General features: G+C 43.1%; 1 protein-coding gene across 2 annotated transcripts in view; it reads left to right on the top strand.

The window, feature by feature from the left end:
- The first annotated feature begins 445 nt into the window (after positions 1 to 445).
- SLC9A7 (solute carrier family 9 member A7) overlaps positions 446 to 20,901 on the top strand; it is a 67,985-nt gene continuing 47,529 nt past the window's right edge. For both annotated transcript variants that reach the window (XM_084226221.1, XM_084226220.1), the window contains exon 1: positions 446 to 801. In XM_084226221.1, the coding sequence (XP_084082347.1) occupies positions 534 to 801 (268 nt within the window). In that variant the 5' untranslated portion in view covers positions 446 to 533. The remainder of the gene's footprint in view (positions 802 to 20,901) is intronic.

Raw genomic sequence — 20,901 nt, 5'->3', positions numbered from 1 at the left:
ACGGGGCCGTCGGCTCCTGGCCCAGTTCGAGCCCAGCCATGGGCAAGGCGGGCTCTGGGGTGACGATTTCCAGCACGGCCCCGGTGTGAGAGCCGCTCCCAGGCTCGCTCTGCACCGCGGGGAGGGAGAGCGGCACCGGCACCGCAGCTCTGCCCGCGCCACCGAGGCGGCTCCTGGAGCTCCCGGAGCAGAACCAGCCCCGCGGGGGCGGGGGAACCTCGCCCACTCCGACACCTCCGCCGGGCGGGGCTGGCCGGGCCGGGCACGGGGGGAGCAGCGGCGCCGCGTCCTCCCGGCGGAGCAGCGCTCGCTGCCCGGCCGAGGCGAGCGCCGGCGGGGCTGCGCCTTTAAGGGGCCGGGGGAGGCGGCGGCGGCGGGCGGTCTCCTGCGCGCCGGGGCCGCTCCCTCCCGCCCTCCTTCTTTCCCTTCCCCGCTCCCTCCCCCGCCGGCCGGCCGGGCGGTGGGCAGTGCCCGTGGGCCGCCGCCGCCGCGGGAGGGAGACGGGGCGCAGCGGCATCCCGGGTTCCGCAGCCATGGCCGAGCCCCTGCGCCGCCGGCTCCCGCTGCTCTCGTTGCTCCTGCTGGCAGCCGGGGGGCTGCGAGCGGCGGAGCGGAGCGGCGGCAGCAGCAGCGCCATGGAGGAGCTCGCCACCGAGAAGGAGGCGGAGGAGAGCCACCGGCAGGACAGCGTGAGCCTGCTCACCTTCATCCTGCTCCTCACCCTCACCATCCTCACCATCTGGCTCTTCAAGCACCGGCGCGTCCGCTTTCTCCACGAGACCGGCCTGGCCATGATCTATGGTGAGTCCCGCCGGGGCCGCGGCACCGCCCGCGCCTCAGCCCCGGTGTCAGCCCCGGCAGGTGCTGGGAGGGGCGAGGGGCGGGGGGCGGTGGAGGGCCCGGTGCCAGCCGCGCCCCTCAGTGCCGCCGGAGCAGAACCGAGCCGCTGCGGCGGGCGGGCGGCAGCGCCCGGTAGGCCAAGCCCCGGGCAGTGTGAGCCCCTCGCCACCGAGCCTGGCCGTCTCCGCCGGTGCTCCTGGATCCCGTCCCCTCGCCGGCGCTTTTCCTGGGGTTGGGGACAGAAGGACACTGAGGGGAGACACGCGGTCCGCAGCCTCCCGTGCGGCAGCCCAGCGGTGCCCGGCGGGAAGGTGCGCCTCGCCGCCGTGGCCGTACTGCTGGGCACAGCGCTCTGGTGACCCTCCCAGCCGCAGACAGGCAGCTCGCCCGCCGTGCTTCCAGCAGCATGGAGTGCCGAGCCGTGCAGGTCATCGCAGAGATGACTTTGGAAAGCGCCATCGCGCTGCCCTCGCCGCGCTGTGGCCGCACCACGCGGAAGGGAGCGTGTGTAGCCTCCGGGTTGGCTCCCTGGCTGTCGGCGCGCTGCTGTCACCGGCCGCCCGCGTTTGCGGATCCCGACTGACCGCAGTGACGCTGACCGGACACACTGACACTGTCTGCTGCTCATCCCGAGCCCTCCTGGTGGAACGAGGGCTCTCCTGAGTTGAGTTCGCCCACTCCAGGCCCCTCTTCTCGGGGGATGTAAAGAGTAAAGAGAAGGTAAATCCCTCAGGAGAAGCTGTGTGTCTCCTCTGCGTTTGTGGGGCTGATGGCCCAGAGGAGCTGGGCTCTGCAGGGTGATGTTCATGGTGCTGGTCTGTTCTCCCTGGTGCTGTCAGTGCCTGGTGCAGGGGGCGGCAGGTGAGCCTGAACTGGGGACTCAGAGCCCTCGCTCCGCGGGGAACTCCACGGCTGTGCTCGGTGCCCAGTTTGCTACGCAGAGCATAGTGGGTTGCAGTGAAGAGCAGCCATCCATTTGAAAAATTGTCTGCTGGTGATTGGCTACTGCCATAAGCGCCGGGGGCACTTCTCCTTCGCCAGCGGAATCTGTTCCTGCTGAACCGTGTGAAGCACCTGCCCGGTGTTGGTCGGGATAGGCATATTGAGGGTAACCACACGTGAGAAATTCAGCGCTAGAGGGGAGGGGGAGAGTGAAGCATTTCCTTTCCTATGAGTACTACTCTTCTTGAGAGCTATGTTATTGCTTGCAAAGCAGTGGAATTTTCCTCTGCTGATGCTTCCCTTAAACCATCCCAGTTTGCTCTTAGTCACTGATTTCTTCGCTGCACTGCTGTGTGCTTCATATATGCTCATTGCTGAAAACTGACAAATTAACAACTGGGCATATAAGTAAGTTATGCACTGGCATGATAATGCCTAGCAGCTGAAGAGTGCCCAGGAGACAGTAGATTAACTGTGTGTATTGATCGGAAAAGAGACAGGGTAAGGTGGCATTGAAGATGTTTAGATATTACCTTAGTGCTGTCACCTTTGTAAAGTTCATTTATTATGTTTTATGATCCCTTTAGTGGCTTAGTTTATGCTGAAAATCTTGTGTATGTGGGTGTGCTAATGCATGCAGTACAAGTGTCAGGGCATCAAGGGCATTTGGGTATGTGTTTTGATGAGCTGCGTGGGAAATGAGAAATTGTTCAGCTGGAGAGATTCTGCCTCTCATTAAACTCAAATTAGTTTGCTCTAACACGCAGTTCATGATCTGTGAAAGGGTTGTTAGGTTCCCAATTTGATGTGCAAATGATGAAATTTTGTCTTAGGAAAAGCACTATCTCTTTCAGCCCCACTGGCAGCATCCAAAAAAGAATAATTGGCTCAAACTGTTACATTTTCTAGGTGTGCCCTCATTTAAATAACTTTACTTTTGTAAATTCTTCCCCGATATACTTGCCTTCTAAATGAGTCTCGTATTATATCAAAATGCATGCTGTTCTTCCTCCCAAACAGACTGACTCTTGCCTTTTCATGGCAAATATCCTAGGAAACATGTTTAGTATGTTCAGTTCCTACCTAACGTGGTTAAGCTCCATGCTGGTAAAGTTCTGCTGAGACCTGACTTCACTTTTACATTTCACAGACTTTCTATAGAACACAAAGAACAACACAGCAAGTGCCGGAGTAACTTTGTTATACTTCTGCTATCTGAGTTTAAGTGTCCTCTTCCTTCCTTGTTGTTTAAAAGACAGCAGTTAAACTGATAGATGGGTTTCTATTTTGCTGATAACTTGCTATCTGAGAAATGCACTTTTATAAAAGCTCTATATCTATTTAAAGTTCATATGTTTGACCACTCTGCCTTAAACACAAAATCATAAGGCAATATGTCAAAAAAAGAGTTTGTAGTCCTAAAAGCACACATATCTATTAGTGCTAAATAGAATTGAATTCTAGCATTGAAACTGTAACAAGGGTGCTGCTCTGTGGAAGTTAAATACCAGCAAATATCAGCTGCTCCAGCAACAGTATTGCTAATATTGCTAATGCAAGTTATTATGGAACAATTAAAGAATCTGACACAACCCAAGCAAACACCAATCCACAACAGAGAAATAAGGGAATTGAAACTTCGCTGACGCATGTATTTCAGCTAATGATAATGATCGTGGCGCTTGCTGTTCTTAGTGTTGGTCTGAGTTGGAGGATAAAGTATTCCAACATGTTTTTCCTGAAAGAGGTTTGGTAGTGACTTTGTTTTGCAGGCTTCTTGGCTCTCCACCAAGAAGCATCACCATGCAGTAGGAGCAGCAGGACATGGACCATGCACCTGGACAGCTCAGGGTGGACTAAAGGGTGGGAGGTGATGGTGTCCCCCCAGCTGGTGGGCCTCCTAAGGCTGCTCCTTAGGAGGCAGCCACCTGGATAAGTAGATGTCTCCCAGCAGAAGCAGTGGTACCTCTGGCCCTAGGCAATTACTTTGTCCCTTTTCATAAGTGGTAATTCAGACAGCTGGCCACCCATGAATCAGCATAGGTGTCAGTCCTATCAGGTACCTTCTTGTCTGTGGGCCACACGTGCTAGTGATGCAGATGAAAGTAAAAGCAAGCTGGACTTGGGTACAGTGAAAGAAAAACAATGTATGAAGAGGAACATAATACTTCTGTTACCTTTTGTGGAACACAAATGAGAGAAAAGCTGTGAATCTTCAGGATAAAAACATTATATATGTTCTGTAATACTCTGTATCAGACTAAGTTTCTGTCTCCACAGAGTAGATACAAAAAAAGGTCTATTTTTAGCTCATCTGGCTGCAGTGCTCTCTGTTAGAATTCTAGTATCTATCTACACATGCTAGAGATGACCTAACTCATCTCCACTGCCAGCAAAATAATGTCAGTCTTGGGTTTTAATAAGCCACTTTGACATAAGCCTCCTAATACTAGATTTAGGATCATAACTGAGCAGCCAGTTTTGAGAACATTATCCTTTCTCTGGCGACCTGCTTGTTCTTCCTGAATATTATTTTAAATCACTTTGTTACAGGCTTTTAAAATGAGTCCTGCTCAGCTTTTTGACTGCTCAGTATGTTTTAATTGTAATTAAAATATTTTCTCTAAGCTTGCTTTATGGCGTGTGGCTGGGTAGAAAAATTATAAATTCTTCTTTTGAGAGAAATTTAGAAGAAATGCTCTATAGCTTTTATTAACCTGCATGTATTTCAGATCTGCTCTTCAGGCAGGGGTAGTTGAATAGGTTATAATTGCTGGTGCTACTGAAATATCTTTGGAGTACAATCAATCTATAGTCCTCAGGACAGTGATTTTGGGTTTCTTTCTTTGTTTCTGTGGGTTGGGGTTTTGTTGTTGTTTCTGTGGGTTTGGGGGTTTTGTTAATTTGTTTCTATAAGGGTAGTGTATTTAACTGAGATAAATTAGTTCATTTTTGTTTGTTAATTTCATCTTCATAAGAAGTTTGGTCAAATCAGCACCAGAATACCCTCTGATCATGACATAAGCCAAAGAAGAGAGAAATGGCAAGTTTGATTCCTTTTGCTTGAGGAAGCCTTTGGTGACACACCTGGCTGTTAAAGTTGGTACTGCTCTGCAGCACCGTGTATTCGTAGGAACCACACAAAGGCTGAAGGGGGAAAGTGGTGCTCTGCATGTCCTGTAATTCTCATCTAACTTAGAAAGTTATCACAAACAGATGCCAGGTCTGTAATACTGCAGAGCTCACACACCTGCCTGCCTTCTGCTCCTGTGTGAGTGCTCTGGTTGTGTTGGCTGGAGTGTGCTGAGCTGAGGGGAGGTAACCTGATGTCAGGTGCACGAGCTTGTTGTCAGAGTGAGGTGCTTCCATGGCAGGTTAATGTTGCACCTGTCTAGGCCCTGTAGGAGCTGGAGATTTTCCTTTGCCCACTTCAGAAAATTTGTTTTGGAACCGCTTCCAACTTTTCTTTTCTACTTTGCAATGGAAATATGTCTCTGAACAGGTCTGCCAATGATTCTTCCTGAAAGAACACGAGGACTGAACTGGTCTCTAGATGCAGAGCATCTGCAGCAACTCTAGTAACTTCTGCTCTTGGTGCAGATGAGAAAACAGAAAAGGAGGCTATCAAGTCCATCAGGATGCCCAGAATTACTTCTCAGGTGCTGATGGTGTCCCCATCTCAGTTCTTCTTTACTTAGTCTTTAGGGGTCTAGTTTTTTGGCAAGAGGTTGATGGGAGAGAGGCCTGGATTCTCACCTGTCTCCTTTTTGTTTGGTAAAGTAGGCCTTTGTTTTAAGGATGGTGATAGAAAGGTGATAGGGAAAGTCCCTTTGGCTGTGTTAACAAAAATCTGTGTGGCAACTAGTGTGTAATCTTATCTCTGGATTTCACAATACTGCATTGTAGATTTTCTGTAATGAACTGTAATTGGTCATTCAAACAGAATGAACAGTTCAGATATTGTTCTTTTAGAAATTTAATTTTAAAATGTTGTGCTGAATAGAAGTGGTTCTAGATGTGTATTCCTTTGCAGTCCATCTTTAATAACTCTTCTCAGTTCCTGTACTACAGAAAGATTAGAACACCTGAACACTGAAATTGCCTTCGCCCAAAGTGATTATCCGTACATCAGGAAGTGCTCCTGGGTCACCTGTGCAGGCAGTCCTTGGCACCATTTAGGAGTATCTGTGCAACCTGTGAAACACCTTTATGAATTACTGTGTGTCCTGGGCTCACTAACAGAGTGACTAGAGAGAACTCTAGACCTCTGCTCTGTGTGCTCCCAGCACAACTGGAAGCAGATGTAAGCCTTGCCTCTCACTTACCCCAACTCTCCCTTCTCAAGGGTTTGGTCTGGATTCCAAGCCAGGATGGTTTCCTGCAGTGCATGGAGATAACTCTGGAAGCAGCGACCGGAATGCTTGATTCCCTGTGACAGAAAATTGTCGTGGTTCAGCTAGCTATGATCCTCTTATATCCTCAGTCCCTTTGTGGGTGCATAGCAGCCCTTTCCCCCACTCCTTCCTTCCGAAATTTGGGCTCCCCTTACCTATTGGCTCTGTAGAGTAGTTCAAAACATCTTAGAGAGCTGGGTGAAACCTTTTCCTGCTTCTGCTACCATTATCTCCATTAGGTAGAGGTGGCAGCTTCACTCTCAACTGATTTAGAAACCAGATATCTGAAGCAGGAACCTCAGCTCCACCATTATTAAAGAAAAAACATATTAGAGGACACAGTTCACATTCTAGAACTATGTATCTTGGCCTGTTAGGGGCCAGAAGTAAAAATATTTTGTAGCTCCTATCTAGGTCTTTAACAGGTGTTGTGAACCATGGATGTTTTCTCCTTGCTTACGTGCTGAATGCTCTGAGTCCAGCACTGGGCTGCTGAACTGTCCCTGTGTGTTCAAGAGACAGCCTCAGTATTTAAATCAAGTCTGTTGTTTCCATACTGACAGCCAGAAATACCAGCTTGTAGCCTTTTTTTTTCCCCAACACAGAGTACTTATTTGTGACTCAGGATTAAAGCTTTATCCCTGTTAAATACTGAATATAGCCTTTCTTGCCCTGCTTTACACTAAGTGGTGTCTACATTGAAAGAATGTGATATATGCAATTTTTTTAGAGGAGTGTTTATGTTGAAGGGGTTTTTACTAGTGTTGTAAAGAATACACAGTCATTCCCAGCAGTTCAGATCTTTTTGTCTACCAGACATAGGTCATTTAGCTAAAATGCACTGCTTTTTTCTCCCTATTAAAAAGCACTTCAGCCTGCAATTAACCAAGTGTGAAGGGAGAAAAGCAAAATTGTGGCAAACTGTTGGTTTGGGGTTTTTTCCATGTCCTGAAATCAGACAAATCACTTTACTTTAGAAGAGCCTAAAGAGCCTATGGTGGAAGAAACTGTTGGAGTTTTTTTCTCTTTTACTGGGGAGAAAGAGTTGAAGGCTCCCTCTAAATGGAAGAGATGAACTCTGCTCTCAGCCAGAGGAGGTGTGTGGTTTCTTGTGCTTTCTTCATGGCTTTGGAATTCCATGTTGCTTTTCAAAGGCTGGGTGGAAGCTTTTCATTTCTCTTGATGCAGATGTATGTGCGAGTGATAAATGGAGACAGCTCACACCCTCTCCTGGCAGAGCTCTCGTGGGTCAGCACTGCTGCCAGGGGTGTCTGTGGGCTTGGCTACCCCTGATGGCTCAGCAGTGGGGTAGAGCTGCTGCCACAGGAGGGTCCTGGCCCTAATGCCACCCTGCAAGTGGGACTTGCAGGTTTGCTGTAGCCTGGGCTGCTTCTCCACAGCTGCCACTTTCTCTGTTTGTAGCTTTTTTCAAAATGCCTCTTCCTTGTCAAAATATATCCATAGTAGATGGTTTTAAATGCAGCTGAACCCACCAGAATACCTGTTGCATATTTTAAGTGTATTTGAGTGTGTTACTGATTCCTCTTCTTACCTTGTAAGCTCCTTGGAGAGGGGAGTTTGAACAGCAAACCTGTGGGTCTTGATGTGCTGGATTTTTGGAAATGTTTAAATAAAGTGGTCTGCTTATTCAGAATGCCATGCCTTTCCATAGCTGTCTTCACTTCTCACTTAGATTTAAAAAAAAAAAAAAGCTAGGATTGAGGAGATTTTTTTTTTTTTTAAGTAAGTTTGACATGTTCACCTGCTATTTTATTATGAAACTGGGGGACTATTCCTAACAATAAAAGGGATGGAAACAAAGGAGCATGCTACAAAAGGATTCTAAAATGCAATTAACTTGTCTGTGCATAAGATGACAGCTTTTAATGTGCTGGCTCTTTATGGAAGTGTGGTGTGTGCACCTGCACTTCTTGCCCTCAGTACCTAGGTGAAGAGAAAGCTGCTCATGTGTCTTGGTGTCATCTGTGTGTGAGAGCCTTCCCTGTGTCAGCTCTGCAGCAGGGCACGCCACGTCCATGAGCAGTGCCAACACACTGGGAATGCAGTTATTGCTTCTGAGGCTCAGAGGCTGTTCCATTATTTCCAGAACTGGATTCAATATGAAAACTGCTGTTAACCTTTGCCATTGCTTTGAATATGAGATACTAACAGAAAGATGTTGTCACGGATGATGGTTTAAAAATAACAAGTGACACATGTGGACATGACTAGCTTGTGGTTTTTACTCCGAAGCCATTAAAATGAATGCTATTGCTTCCACACTAATTCCAAGAAATTATTCCCCCACACATGCACTTCTTAGCACCTGACATAAGTCCTTCAGCAGTGAAAGGGAACCTGCATTTTAAGTGTCATGTACCTCACTGCTGTTGTTTTACTGCTGCACAATCCTTCCTATTTCTCATTCCTTTGTGACAGGTCATTCCACAATCAGTAAGTACAATGAAGACTTTCTCCTGAAAAGATTTTCCTCATCCATGAGAAAATTTGACTGTTCTTAAAATGATTGTTCTTCTTAAAATGCCTTCTTAGCGAGTGAATACCAACTTATTTTAATTGGCTTTTAGCCTTGCTGAGTAATTGATGCTTTAGAAGTTAGGCTCCCTAGAAGAGTTCAAAGTGGCAAGCAGAGGGCTCCCTGGCTAGCTGGGAGGAAAGGGTATTCTCAGGAGAATTGAAGCAGTGAGTGGAATTGGCATCACTGGCTACACTGCAGTTTTGCACTCTCTGGAAAATACAGGAAAAATATGGAAGAAGAAAGCTGGTGTAAAGGTTTATTTCTGTTGGGGAAGTGCCACCCCTGGGTGGCACTTCCTGGGTTATCTTTGATATTTTAGTTGCTTATTATGTAATGTTACATATTAAGAGAAGAGGAGGCTGACAGTAAGTGACCTTCCATGACATGCCTGGCAGGTTTGGCTGCAGCATCCTCTCCTGGCTCACAAAATTCAAGCGGGCACTTCTGCTTGTTTGGTTTGTCTTGAAGATTTATACTTTGAGAGTTATCTTTATACTCTGCACAGCATAAAGGGTGTGACTTTGTCATACCTATCTGCAATACTAGTGTCTTACAGGGAACATATTCCCACCAGATATGGGTTACAGTGAATTATTCTTGGAAGAAGACGAGTATTTTGAAGATTTGTTGGTGTGTGTGTGAAATAACCTTAATGCTGGAATAGACTTTTACGTAGGCAACTGAGTGTCAGGACACTATTTCAGGCTAACCTTTATTGCTTTTGATCTCTGCACAGCAGTATGTCTGACTTGGCAAAAATTTGTTTATGAAGTTGATTTTTATATCTAGAGACTTTTAACCTTCTTTCAACCATGTTCACTTGAGGTAAAGCAACGTGTGTATGCACACACACACAATCTCTTTCTGATTATCTTTTACAGAGATACATAGATATAAAATTAATCTTTTCCTAGGCTCTACATGACTGAAGAATTAGTGAGTGATTTCCTAATGATGATCTGCTTGTTAAGCTGCTGTAACAAAATACAATAGCAGCATATTCTGATTATACATGTGCCTGCATGAAACAGAGAAATGTCAACATAGATATCTCGGTGATACTTAATACTTGATTATGTCCCCCATTTCCTCAGGGAGCCATAAAAAGGGTTTATTGCTTTTGCTGGCAAATGCTTGAGTCTACTTGTTTCAACATTTTCATTTTTTTGATCCTAATGGTTTGGGATCTCTTCCAGAGTATAAAAAGATGGGCCAGTTACATTGTTTTGTTCTCTGTACCTCAAACATGAATATCTAACCTCATTACATCAGGTGCTTATGATTTTAGATCATAGTGTTTTGTCAACCCTAATCACAGACAGGGGAAACTTTGCCTTATTTTTTGTATAGCCCCTCTTCTAAAGACTGAAAGGCTGGGGCAGGAGGTGTAGGCACGATCTACTCTGCATTTATAATCACTTTATCCTTAGCCTGTGAAAGCTAAAGCCCCCATCAGGGTCTCAATCTTCCAGGTACTGCTTAAATTTATAGTTATGCTCTTGTTTGACAACCCTAGAGATTGTCTTTACCTCTCTGTTACCAGGCCACAAGTTGTTTTTCTGCATTAGATGCTCCCTCTACCACAGCTCTAAGAGAAAGTTGACCCTCCCACAATTTTTGGAGTGTGATGTCTGTACAATGTTTTTAGCCTCCTTTTGCTCTTCTTCCTTCATTTGCATGATGATGACACATAAGCCTTGCTCTCCAATGGTTCCTGTGGGTATTACAATTGTCATGTATTTTAACTCTCTGAGAAATTGTATTATGCTGACTGCTGCTTTTTTGTGGGAATGTCTTAACACTCTTCCCTTGTTACTTCATTTCTCTCCATGGTGCATCCAATAGTTTAAAGCTGACAAAGTGACAGCCTGGATTCCTCTCCATACATCAGACCTACTTTTTTTTTTTTTTTTTCCCCCATTCTAAGCTAAAAATCTTTGCTCACTTCCCTGCCTCATGGGAATGTGAGGATTGGCTCAATATTAGAATGGTTGAAGTAGCTTGTCATTTTTATCCTCCTCCTGCTACCAGAGTTTTCATCACTGAGACTGGCTCCCCTGACCACTAATGAAACTGTCTGTGCCTTGTCTTCACCTGTAAGCTGTTTAAGCTGTGAAAGATATTTCCAGGTAACATGCAAGCAAGGCATGAATTCCTATGTCTCTCTACATATCTGCAGATATCTGCAGTCCAGGCTTTCACTTCAACATTGGCTCCTTTGATGTTCTGGTTTTCAAGGCACAGGAGAATTTTGTTCAGATTAGACTTTTGCTGTCTGTGTTATAAGAAATTTTTTTTCCTTGACCCTCTCTTGATTTGTTTCTGTGCTCTCAGCTGTCCTCAGTAAAGAGAAAGATAAAGATGCCAGTATCTCTAGGACCATTTAATCATAACAAGAATGAAACTAACGTCTTTTAACTTGCTGATAGACTGTGTCAAGACAAAAACCTAGTTTTTAGCCCTTACACTTTAAAAAAAGGCTTAAAGTTTGCCTCATGAGCAACATAAGGATTTCACAGCTATAAGAAGAAAATTTGGACCATTGAGACTATTTACCACCAGGGTTATGTTATAGCATTTTCCTTGAACAGTCAGCAAGGAAATTTGAGATAATTTGTAACATTTATAGTAAGTAACAAGCATATAACAAGTTTGGGAAAAAAGCAGTATTTCAGTAAGTTAAACCTTCCAAGATCTTCAGAAGACTTAAATGAAGAAAAGGGCAATGCATAAGAACAATAATTGGAGCTTTTGTAATTATGCCAACATGCCAGAATCCCAATGATGCAACATGTGCATGGCATTTTTGATCCTTGAACAGATCACATTTGACCCATGCGTGTGCACCCACACACAACATGCACACCTCAGAGCTGAATTGCTCACTTTCCAGAATAGCCTGTTCTTGTGTAATACTCTGTCTGAGCACAGAGACAGACTTCTGATGCTTCACTTGATTGGAAATACGATTTTTTTGCATTTGATTTAGTATAGGAAATATACCATTTTACATGTGGATTTGATATTTTTTTAAAATAACACCAGAAAACTATTTCAACTGAAACTTAGATTCATTGATTTGTTGTTCTGATACATAAACTGAGTGTATGTTGTGTGGGGAATATAAAAAGTCTGTGAATCATATACTGAGATAAATATATGCCTGGTAGAAAGCTGATACACCTGAAGTTAATAGTTAGGCACACTCCTAAATTTAACTGCTCTTACCGTAGGTGGTTTTCCTGTTACATTGTATTTGCTTTACTGGTTGAGAGGATTGGGACAGCAGCTTGTTGACAAGTGCAGATTTATGGGAAGTTCCTGTTCAAACAGGGGCTTTCTGAGGTTTGGAGGCGGTGAACTGGTGCAACCAGGAAGGTGTTCTAGAGCTGTTAAAAAGGTTTGGGAAGACATTACTGATTTCTGTTAGCAGCAGTTTGGTCCATTCCATACTGCTGGGCTTCAAAGTTAAGGAAAATTAATTTGAAAACAGTATTGTATGTTTAAAATGTCTGTAATGTCTGGAACAAAGCTCATTTTCATACTGCAACTTGAACTGACCAAGTTTCCAGGGCTAGGAGTTACTGCTACTGGGATGTCACATATGCAGGGCATGTTCTGTTAGGCAAGTGGTCGTATTGGCCAGGAAAATTTATCTATGACTTAGGATTTGATGAGCTTCAGAATCAAGCAGTCTTGTTGTAAGCTTCAGTGAGCAGGAGGTCAGCCAGTACTGAATAAGTCACCTAACCTGCCCAGAAGGAGTTGCAGAACAGATTCCTGCAGCAAAAGGTACCCCAAGGAGACATGCTTGGCTGAATTGTCTGCAGAGAGAGATGAAGGCAGGGGACTCAGTCAGGCTTATTGAAACAGCCTGAGATGCTGACTATGGGAAGACAGAAATCTTGGGGGGATGATATGAATTTCTTTAAGGGGTAGCAAATCAATGGCTGAAAAGCTAGAAGCTTTTTGCAAAGAAGAAAAATATTCTGATTTACTAGTCTAGTTTTCCTTGCTATATTCCTGTGCTATTTGTTTGATCTTTCTATTTAGTCTGTGTGTCACAGTCCAGTAATCTCAAATCTTTGGGATAATAAATAGGAAATCCTGAAAAAGAACACTTTCTCTTAGGAACTTAACGAAGGAGGGGAGTCCTGGAGGTGACTTGGGTTAGGCTGCTGAGGTCAATAGTGACAAAGGTTTTCAGAAGTCAATGTCAGTTGCACCATCTCTAAATCACCACAAGTGAATTGCTCAGCCCTTAAAAAATATTTTTAGTCACCTGTTTATGCTGCTGCTTTTTTTCTTTGTATTCCTCCTTGCTTGGCACACCTACAGGAATAGTATGATAGCAGGGAGTAGGGAAAGAGTTGGACTAATAATACTCATCAGCCTGAAGCTGGAACAGAGTTTTCATCGCTGCCTGTTTATATGGGATGGGAAAAAAAAAGTGTGCGTCTATTTACAGCTCCATGAAAAGTCTCCAAGCATTGTAAAACCTTTTCATTTTAATTTTTGCCTCTTAAAGATGGAAAATAATACTAGGGCTGAAGTACAACAGGAAAGGTTTGCCCAAGATAGCTTGGGGAACTCACTGCTGAATCAGATCATGAGCTGTGATTCTGTCTTTGCTTGGTGATTTCCGTCAGCGTTGTCTTTGCAGTTCCAGGAAAAGCGGAACTCTACTCTGAAGCAGTTGATGCTGTGCATGCTCTTTGCTCTTGTAATGATCACACAGGGCCCAGCTAAACATGATCTGGCTTTGCATATCTACCTGTGCCTGCAACACATCCATTTTCCTGCTTTGCTATAGCCATGCAAGGCGGGCAGGCTGCCACGTCTCTTACGGGAGATGTGTGAGTTAGAGACCGTGGGGGTGCTGGAGCGCCCGTCAATCGTAACCCAGCACAGAGGAGTGAGTGGAGGCACTTCTTGTGGCCCTTTTCTTCTAGTCAGCAATTATAAAAAGAGGTGACTAATTTTTTTTCCAAGGGTGTCTGAGTATTGGTAAAACAATTAATGGGGGGGTTCCTGCCTTGTGGGGTTTTGGTGTTTGCCACAGGTGTCTTCATATTGGCTATTGTGTGCATTGCTCATGTTGCAAGATCCTCTCAGTCCTTCATTTCCATTTGATTTGGTGCACTTTTTAGTTACTGTTGTGGCAGAAGGACTGTGGCACAACTTGTTAACTTTCAGTTGAATTTAATGGTAAGTTTTACACTTAGATTGCTGGAATACATGATCTTTTACTCAGGGAGTAATCAAAACTAAATCCAGTCCTCAAAGCAAATACTTTAGTAGTGACCAGTCATTATGCAGGAATATGTGAATATTATAAATGATAATATATAAATATATAATATATAAATGAATATGTGAATTTTATATATGTAGTGATAATATATAAATATATAATATATAAATGAATATGTGAATTTTATATATGTAGTGGTATTGTCTGCCAATTTTTAAAAAATTGTTATGTTTGTGTCCTACAACTTGGCAGCCTGACACTGAGTTTTTTCCCAATGATCTGGCAGTTCAGTCTGTCAGCATTTAGCATGAGCAACTGGGCACACCTTTTGTCAGTGCTTTGCTATTGTAACAAATATGACAGTTTCTCCTGCACCCATCTGGATCTCATAGCCTGAAACATTATGGTAACAATGATAATGCCGTGGTCATCCCCAAAGTCCTGTTGTTCCTTTTGAAATATTACAGCTATTTATTCCAGAAGAATATGGTAGGCTGAAGAGTCTATTTGCTTTCTCAGGATAATTAGCTCTAATCCCAAAACTGGTTCTCTGTACCTGAGTCTAACAGCTAGGTAAAACTTCACTGTAAGGAGCAGTTATTCAATCTGATTTCCCATTTATTGTTACTTAACCTGCTCATATTTCATAATAATTCCTCTTTCTTAAATTGATACAACTTGTTGAAAGCAAAAAAAAAAAAAAGAAAATAAAAATTAATGGGTTGCGTTTGCAATTGTGTCATTTATTTTTAGAATTTGGAAGAGATTTTTTCTTTTTAACTTCTGTTGGGCTCTAGCAAAAGCACTGTGAAGCTGGTTTGCCTGCTACCGAGGAAAGGCTCACTGAAGCAGTAATTCTTTTGAGGTCCTTGGAATGAATAGGCATTGCAGCAATAATTTTTCTTTTCTCAATAACTATTTTAACTGCTGCAGCTTCAGAACACATCAGGACCTGACATGAACACACTTTTGTACAGAAGTGGCAAAAATCTTTTCAATACCTGCAACAATGTTTCAGCATATCTGTAACCTCTCTTTATTCTTGTCATTCCTTCTTTCTGTGAGTTACTGATCCCTAAATAAAAAGGAATGGGGAAAGGTAGCCCTTCTGCATATTTGAGGGGGAAGGTACTGTGAAAAAACTCTACTCATACAGAAAGACGTGATTTCTGAAATACAACATTTAAATGGTGCAGTGCTTCATAAACCATTTTTACTAAATTCCCACAATTTTCCTGTTTTGTTTGTAGTGTGTATGTTTTCTGGCTGACCATTGTACAGATCAGCAAATCTTCAGTGCGTGCTCTGAAAGCTTGGATTTTCTTTGGATTGATTTTCATGGCCCTATTGCCATTCTTTACAATCTAAAGAAAGCCTGCATTCATAAGGATTACTGCATCTGCAAAGGATGAAGAATAAGTAGGAATGATGAAGTCCAGCAGTCATGAATAGGCAGATTGTCCCGGGCATTTATTCAGTTGTCAGTATATTGTGGAGTATTTGGGCTGAAAAAAATGTTAGCATTGGGTAACATACTCTTTTTATTAAAAGCACAGTAGAGTACTCAGAGGTGGTGTATAGTCCAAGACACTCTAGTACAGCACACGCTGTCTTTCTTCCTAAGTGTGATTGATTTGTTTATTTCTCACTGATAGCTTGTAATTTTGGATTTTAATTCTACTTTCCATTGCTAGCTGTGCTTATCTTACCAGACAAGTCTTATCAAAAGGTGCTTGCATTTCTGAGTGGGATGCTGCATGCACTGTGTTATGCCAGGAGCACTGAACAAGGAACACTCTGGTGTGCTGGCTGAAGATCAGAGTTGATTCTGGAGGCTGAAATGTTCCCTGTGTTTCTCAAATATAAATAGTACTGTGACCAAGAGTTGTGTGCCTTCATGTTCCCATTTGCCCTTGATGGGGTAGGTATTGGTAAATGCAGTTTTCCCATGATATTGGGATAAAGCACTTTAGCAGTTCTATCCTCAGTGATAACAATCTCTTCTGCAAAGGATGTTAATCAGGAGTAAATGAGCACTGGGCAGTTGCTGTCCTTTCAGGTGGCATACAGCACTTCCCAGTGCTCCATTAGGGGAGCAATTTAGGAATATCCCATGTTAACAACCTGGTTCAGCTGCAACCAACACTTCAAACAGATAAAGCATAGGAAGTCAGTACAATATAATTAAAAATAGGGAATTACATTGAAATTGTTTTGTAAGTGTTTTGGAGGGTATGTGTGAGTAGTGTGTCTGGTACAGACATGTCTTGACTGCCTGGGGCTTCTGATTCCATTGGCAGTAGCTGGTTTAGCAACTGCACAAACCAAATAAATGAAGTAAAAATACAGCATTTCAGTGAGTGCCATTTATTGCAAGCAGTGTTAGTGTTCTGGTCTGAAGATGGTTTTCTTGCCTTTGAGATTTCACTATGGAATCTCTTCTGGTTGAGTCAACAAGCAAATATAGCAAGGCTTTGATACAGCTACTGAAGTGGTGAATGTTAGCGGTGCTTTTTGAAGGCAATCTTCTCTGAACAGTATTTTGCTGCTGGTAGTTTGTAACTGATAACTCTTGCAGGAAGGCCTTTGAACAGCAAACTTAGAGCTTGAAAATAGCAGCTATTTCAGAGAGATGGAGAGAGATGACAGGAAGCAAGCAATGGGGAAAGGCTTTCCCGCGATGAAGACACACTGCTATATAAGCCACTTAGGTCCATATTTAGAACACTATTTTCTTTAGCTTTTCAGTGAAATTATTTTGTATGTACTTGCTATCTTTAGGATCTTTGTTAGTGCTAGACTTGAGCACACAGTGGTGCATTTTTTTGCAGTTCTTTGCTGATGTATGTGTGTTCCCTGGTTTCAGAGGTAATGGTGTGACTGCATTTCCTGACATCAGGACACCTGTGATTATTGCTCAGAGATATTGTTAATTGAATATTTGCACTTCTGTAGACATCAGTTACCCAGCTGTTATCTGTCAGGGTGGATTTGTATCTCTATAGCCATGTCACAGATAAAATTTTTTTCATGTTTCTACTTGATCATTTTGACAGGTGACACCGAAGGAACTGGACTGTATAGCATGTGTGAACCAGCTTCCATGCCACTTCTGGCACAGAAAATTGAATAACAGTGTCCAATATCACAATACCCCACGTTCATGTGGACTCCTAGGATATTTCACCAGGTGTCTGGATACTGCAAAAGTAATGACTGTCATATTCATACTCTGAAAGTGTACCAGATCAACCTGTGCACTGCTTCCATCCATTCTAAGGAAATGCACCATGCACCAAATGTTCCACTGTGCTTTGGCGGCACTAGTCCAGCTTGCTCTTTATCTTAGACTGAAGGATATTGTGTTTCCAGCAGCAGCCAGGATCAGCTCCTAGATACTCTTGGAGATAGTGTATCCAAAGTAGCAAATCACCCCCAACAGTTCACTTGAAAGGCCTGCTTTACGAGTGGTGTTTCTGTTAGCTTCTAGCAGAGGGCTTGAGTGTGGAATATCAAGCTATTATCATGTAACATGTTTCTGTAAAGTTTTCTTCCTTCCTTCTGTTCTTTGGGGGTGTGATGGCTACTCCTGAGGTTCACACCATCATCAAACCCTGAGATGTTTGCAGAGCAGTGCTATGGCTTCATCTGGCAGGTGAGAAGCTGTGGCAAGGAACAGGATCTAAAGCATTCACTGCAGCTTTCAGCTGCTCCTTTCTGATGCCTGCAATTGGAATTTTCTTTTCTTATGCTCCCACATATGGTCTCATGTATCAGTGAAACTTGGAAAACCCACTGCTCTTCTCAGCCAAAGCTCTAAATACTTACTTGTTCAAGAATGTCAAGTCATGACTCCTGGGGAAAAGGAACTTGTAGCTTTTGGGATCACCTGGTAGCTCTTAGAGGCTCAAGCCTGGAATCTAACTTGGCAGACAGCGTGGCTTTGCTTTAAGGCTTTGTCACTCTTGGAAGAGACCACCCTGCTAATATCCTTAAAAAATTTCAACAAACTGGACATGATCCTAGTGCTCAGCAACCCTCTGTGAGGTGTAGCAAGGCTAATCTTAGAGTAAATCCGAGGCATGTGTTGGGTTTTGTGAGGCTGGGTTTTGTGTTTGAGCTGTCTAACCCAGCGCAGTGTTTTCATGCTCTGCCTGCTGATTTCTGGGAGTGGAAAGCAATTTTCTAAAGCAAACTGAAATTAAGTTTATTGTGCTGCTTGTGCAGAGTGGAGCACTTCAGTTTGCTTTAGAAAATTGCGTTCTGCACAAAAACATGGTGTTGGAGTTCAGATGAAGCAATGATACCAGTGATGGAGGGAAAAGAAAAGCCAGGGGATGCAGCTCCATGCAGTTTTGGTTACAGCTTCTTTGCACTTTGCTTCTGGGAAGAGTTTTGGTCTTTGTTTTGTTAGTCAGTTTGCCCTCACCCAGCCCTTTTCCTTGCTCTCTGAGCCATGTCACAGTGCCCTCCCTGCCCCAGCATCTGTGGGTCTTCTGGTATCCTGTGAATCAGAGCTGTAGTTTTGAGCAAGACAAGTGTGGAAGCCTAGCAAAATGTACAGCTAAATATAACTGTTTCTAATCTTTCATAATTTATGGCAAAATTGTTATGGAAGCCTCTGTGGAAATATTCATAACTTTATTTGGATTTTTTTCTTTCTACTGTAGTAAGTGATTCTTTTAACAGCTAAAATAGCTGTTCTTACTATTGTCACTTTTTTGGCTTGTTTTTTATTTAAGAAGTCTTGACTTTTTTTTTTTTTTTTAAATCCCCCTTAAAAATCTTTTATAGAGGCCTCTAGTTAATCTTTTACAGTAAATTTATTTTAAAGCACAGGCATCAATGAGGATAGGGTTTAAGTCTAGCAAGATAAAATTATACAAATTTTATTTGATAGAGCTTGCTTTGCTTTTTTGAGACATTTCCTCAGAAACTGGAACTGTGAAGTGTTGTTCTGACAGAAATATTTTCTACTCCTTGTCTGGAAAAACCATCAAATTACTTTTTATGTAATCACTACTTTTGCAAAATCTCCAGCAATATTAGATGAGGATACCACAGTGACTGCTCAGCCTGTCAGTATTGGATTGCAAAGTCTTGAGTCTTGTTGACATCTCTGCAATTTGTCTGGCCTTAATATTTAATCAGTCTCATACTCTGCAACCTCAGAGCGAGAGCAGCTCTTTTAAAAACCACCTTTTACTTTTGTCAGAGTTCTTACCAGGCTCTTTAAAGATAGAGCATGTGTGATGGGTAGAGCAGTCATCAATTTTATGCTTCTATGTTCCTGTTGTATTAAACTTTAAAGCAGTTTGCAGAATGAATACTTTGTATAGCACATCAGGATCTTGGGTTTGCTCCTGGTCAGTGGGGACTGTGGCAAGGCTCAAGTTGCTTTTTTAGGAGGATGAGTATTAGGAATGTCCAGGTAGTGCTGCAGCCTGCATGTTCTGGTTGTCCACTTGTTGCTGAATGGTTCACTGGGACCTAGATTTTCCACAGGGAACAGAGGAGATGAATGAGAGGGGCAACCCATATCTGTCAGTGGAATGGCAACAGGGAAAGCAGCAGATGTGTTAGAAAGTCTGCTGATGTGCTAGGAAAAAGCAGCTGAGCCTGCTCCATGAAGACAAATTTTTGTGTTTGTCTCTAGAAAAAGCCACGGAGAATCTTAAAGAAATAGAGTCTGGATAAACTTTCTTTCCAAACTTCTGATTTGAACTCTGCTTTTGCCTTTGTGTACACAGGAGTCAATTTTTAGGATTGCTAATCCTAAAATCCTGCAGGTTCCCACCAGCTGGACTTGTCATAGTGGAAAGTGTTCATCCCTTGCGTTGTGTACTCTAAATTTGCTAGCTTGAGTTGGAGGCTGTCTTTGAAACTACTGCTGCCAGTTTTTGGACAGTCTAAGTGAAGAATCTGACTTCCTTAATTCTGCAAACCCTTAGCTAGTAGAAAGTAATGCAAAAATTTAAAAGTATTTGTCAATAAATGGGTGTATTTCACCAAGGCAATCCGTGCTATAGGTGATTTTGAATTACTTTTGTGTAAGAAGCTGCATAGCTGAAATTGAAAAGCTCTATTATGTGGTTTGGGAGTTTTCTAAAACTCTTCCAGAACATTTCAGTCTTTAAACTCAAGAAGTGGCTTTTTTTTTAGGTCTCAAAAGTGGTTTTAGCCAGTAACATTCAGCTGACATCTAAGGGAAAAAATAAATAAATTTCCTTTCCTTTTTTCCTTTTTCCCTGGAGGCTTGAGTAAATTTTTGGTAATTTTTTTCTCTCTGTAGTTATGACAGTTTCAAGTTGCAAATGGTTTGTCCTAGTAGGTCTTTAAACTGTGAGTCTGAGCTTGAACTTTTAGATTTGTTTGTCAGATTTAAGTCAGTTCTAACTCTTCAACACTTTATTTTGTTTTGTTTGCAGCTGTGTACTTTTCTTTTTTCCCCACCCATGGTGATGAACAGCGTGGAAGATAAATGTGTGGGAGCTGCTGCAAACTGCTAATGGCTTTTAAAAGGCAAATCATTAAATCAGAACTCTCTTCAAGTGCACCAGGGACTTTGTGTCTGAAAAAAAATGAACTTCATTTAAAGCATATCTGTAACTTTTTTAACATGAATTGCACAAAAGACATTCAGTTCTGCCTATGAGGTGTATATGAACTCAACTCTAATACTTTGAGACATTAAAACGTTTCTTCTGAGGTGTAAAAAGTATCATATTGTGCTGAAAATGCTGTGTTGCACTCGAAGCCGCAAGCAGTGGGTTGAAAGGAAAAGTTATTTATTTTCTGACTTGGTGCTTTGAGCAGCAGTGGGAGATATGAGAAATCCTGGGCTGGTTTCTCTTTGTTTTAATGCTTGGGAGAGGAAGAGATGAGAACTCTGCCATTCACCACTTCTGGTGGCTTCCCTGAATGTTAAGGTA

The sequence above is a fragment of the Fringilla coelebs genome (assembly GCF_963513975.1).
Source record: "Fringilla coelebs genome assembly, chromosome: 2".
NCBI classification, from domain to species: Eukaryota; Metazoa; Chordata; class Aves; order Passeriformes; family Fringillidae; genus Fringilla; species Fringilla coelebs.
This window is presented reverse-complemented; position numbering and strand designations above follow the sequence as displayed.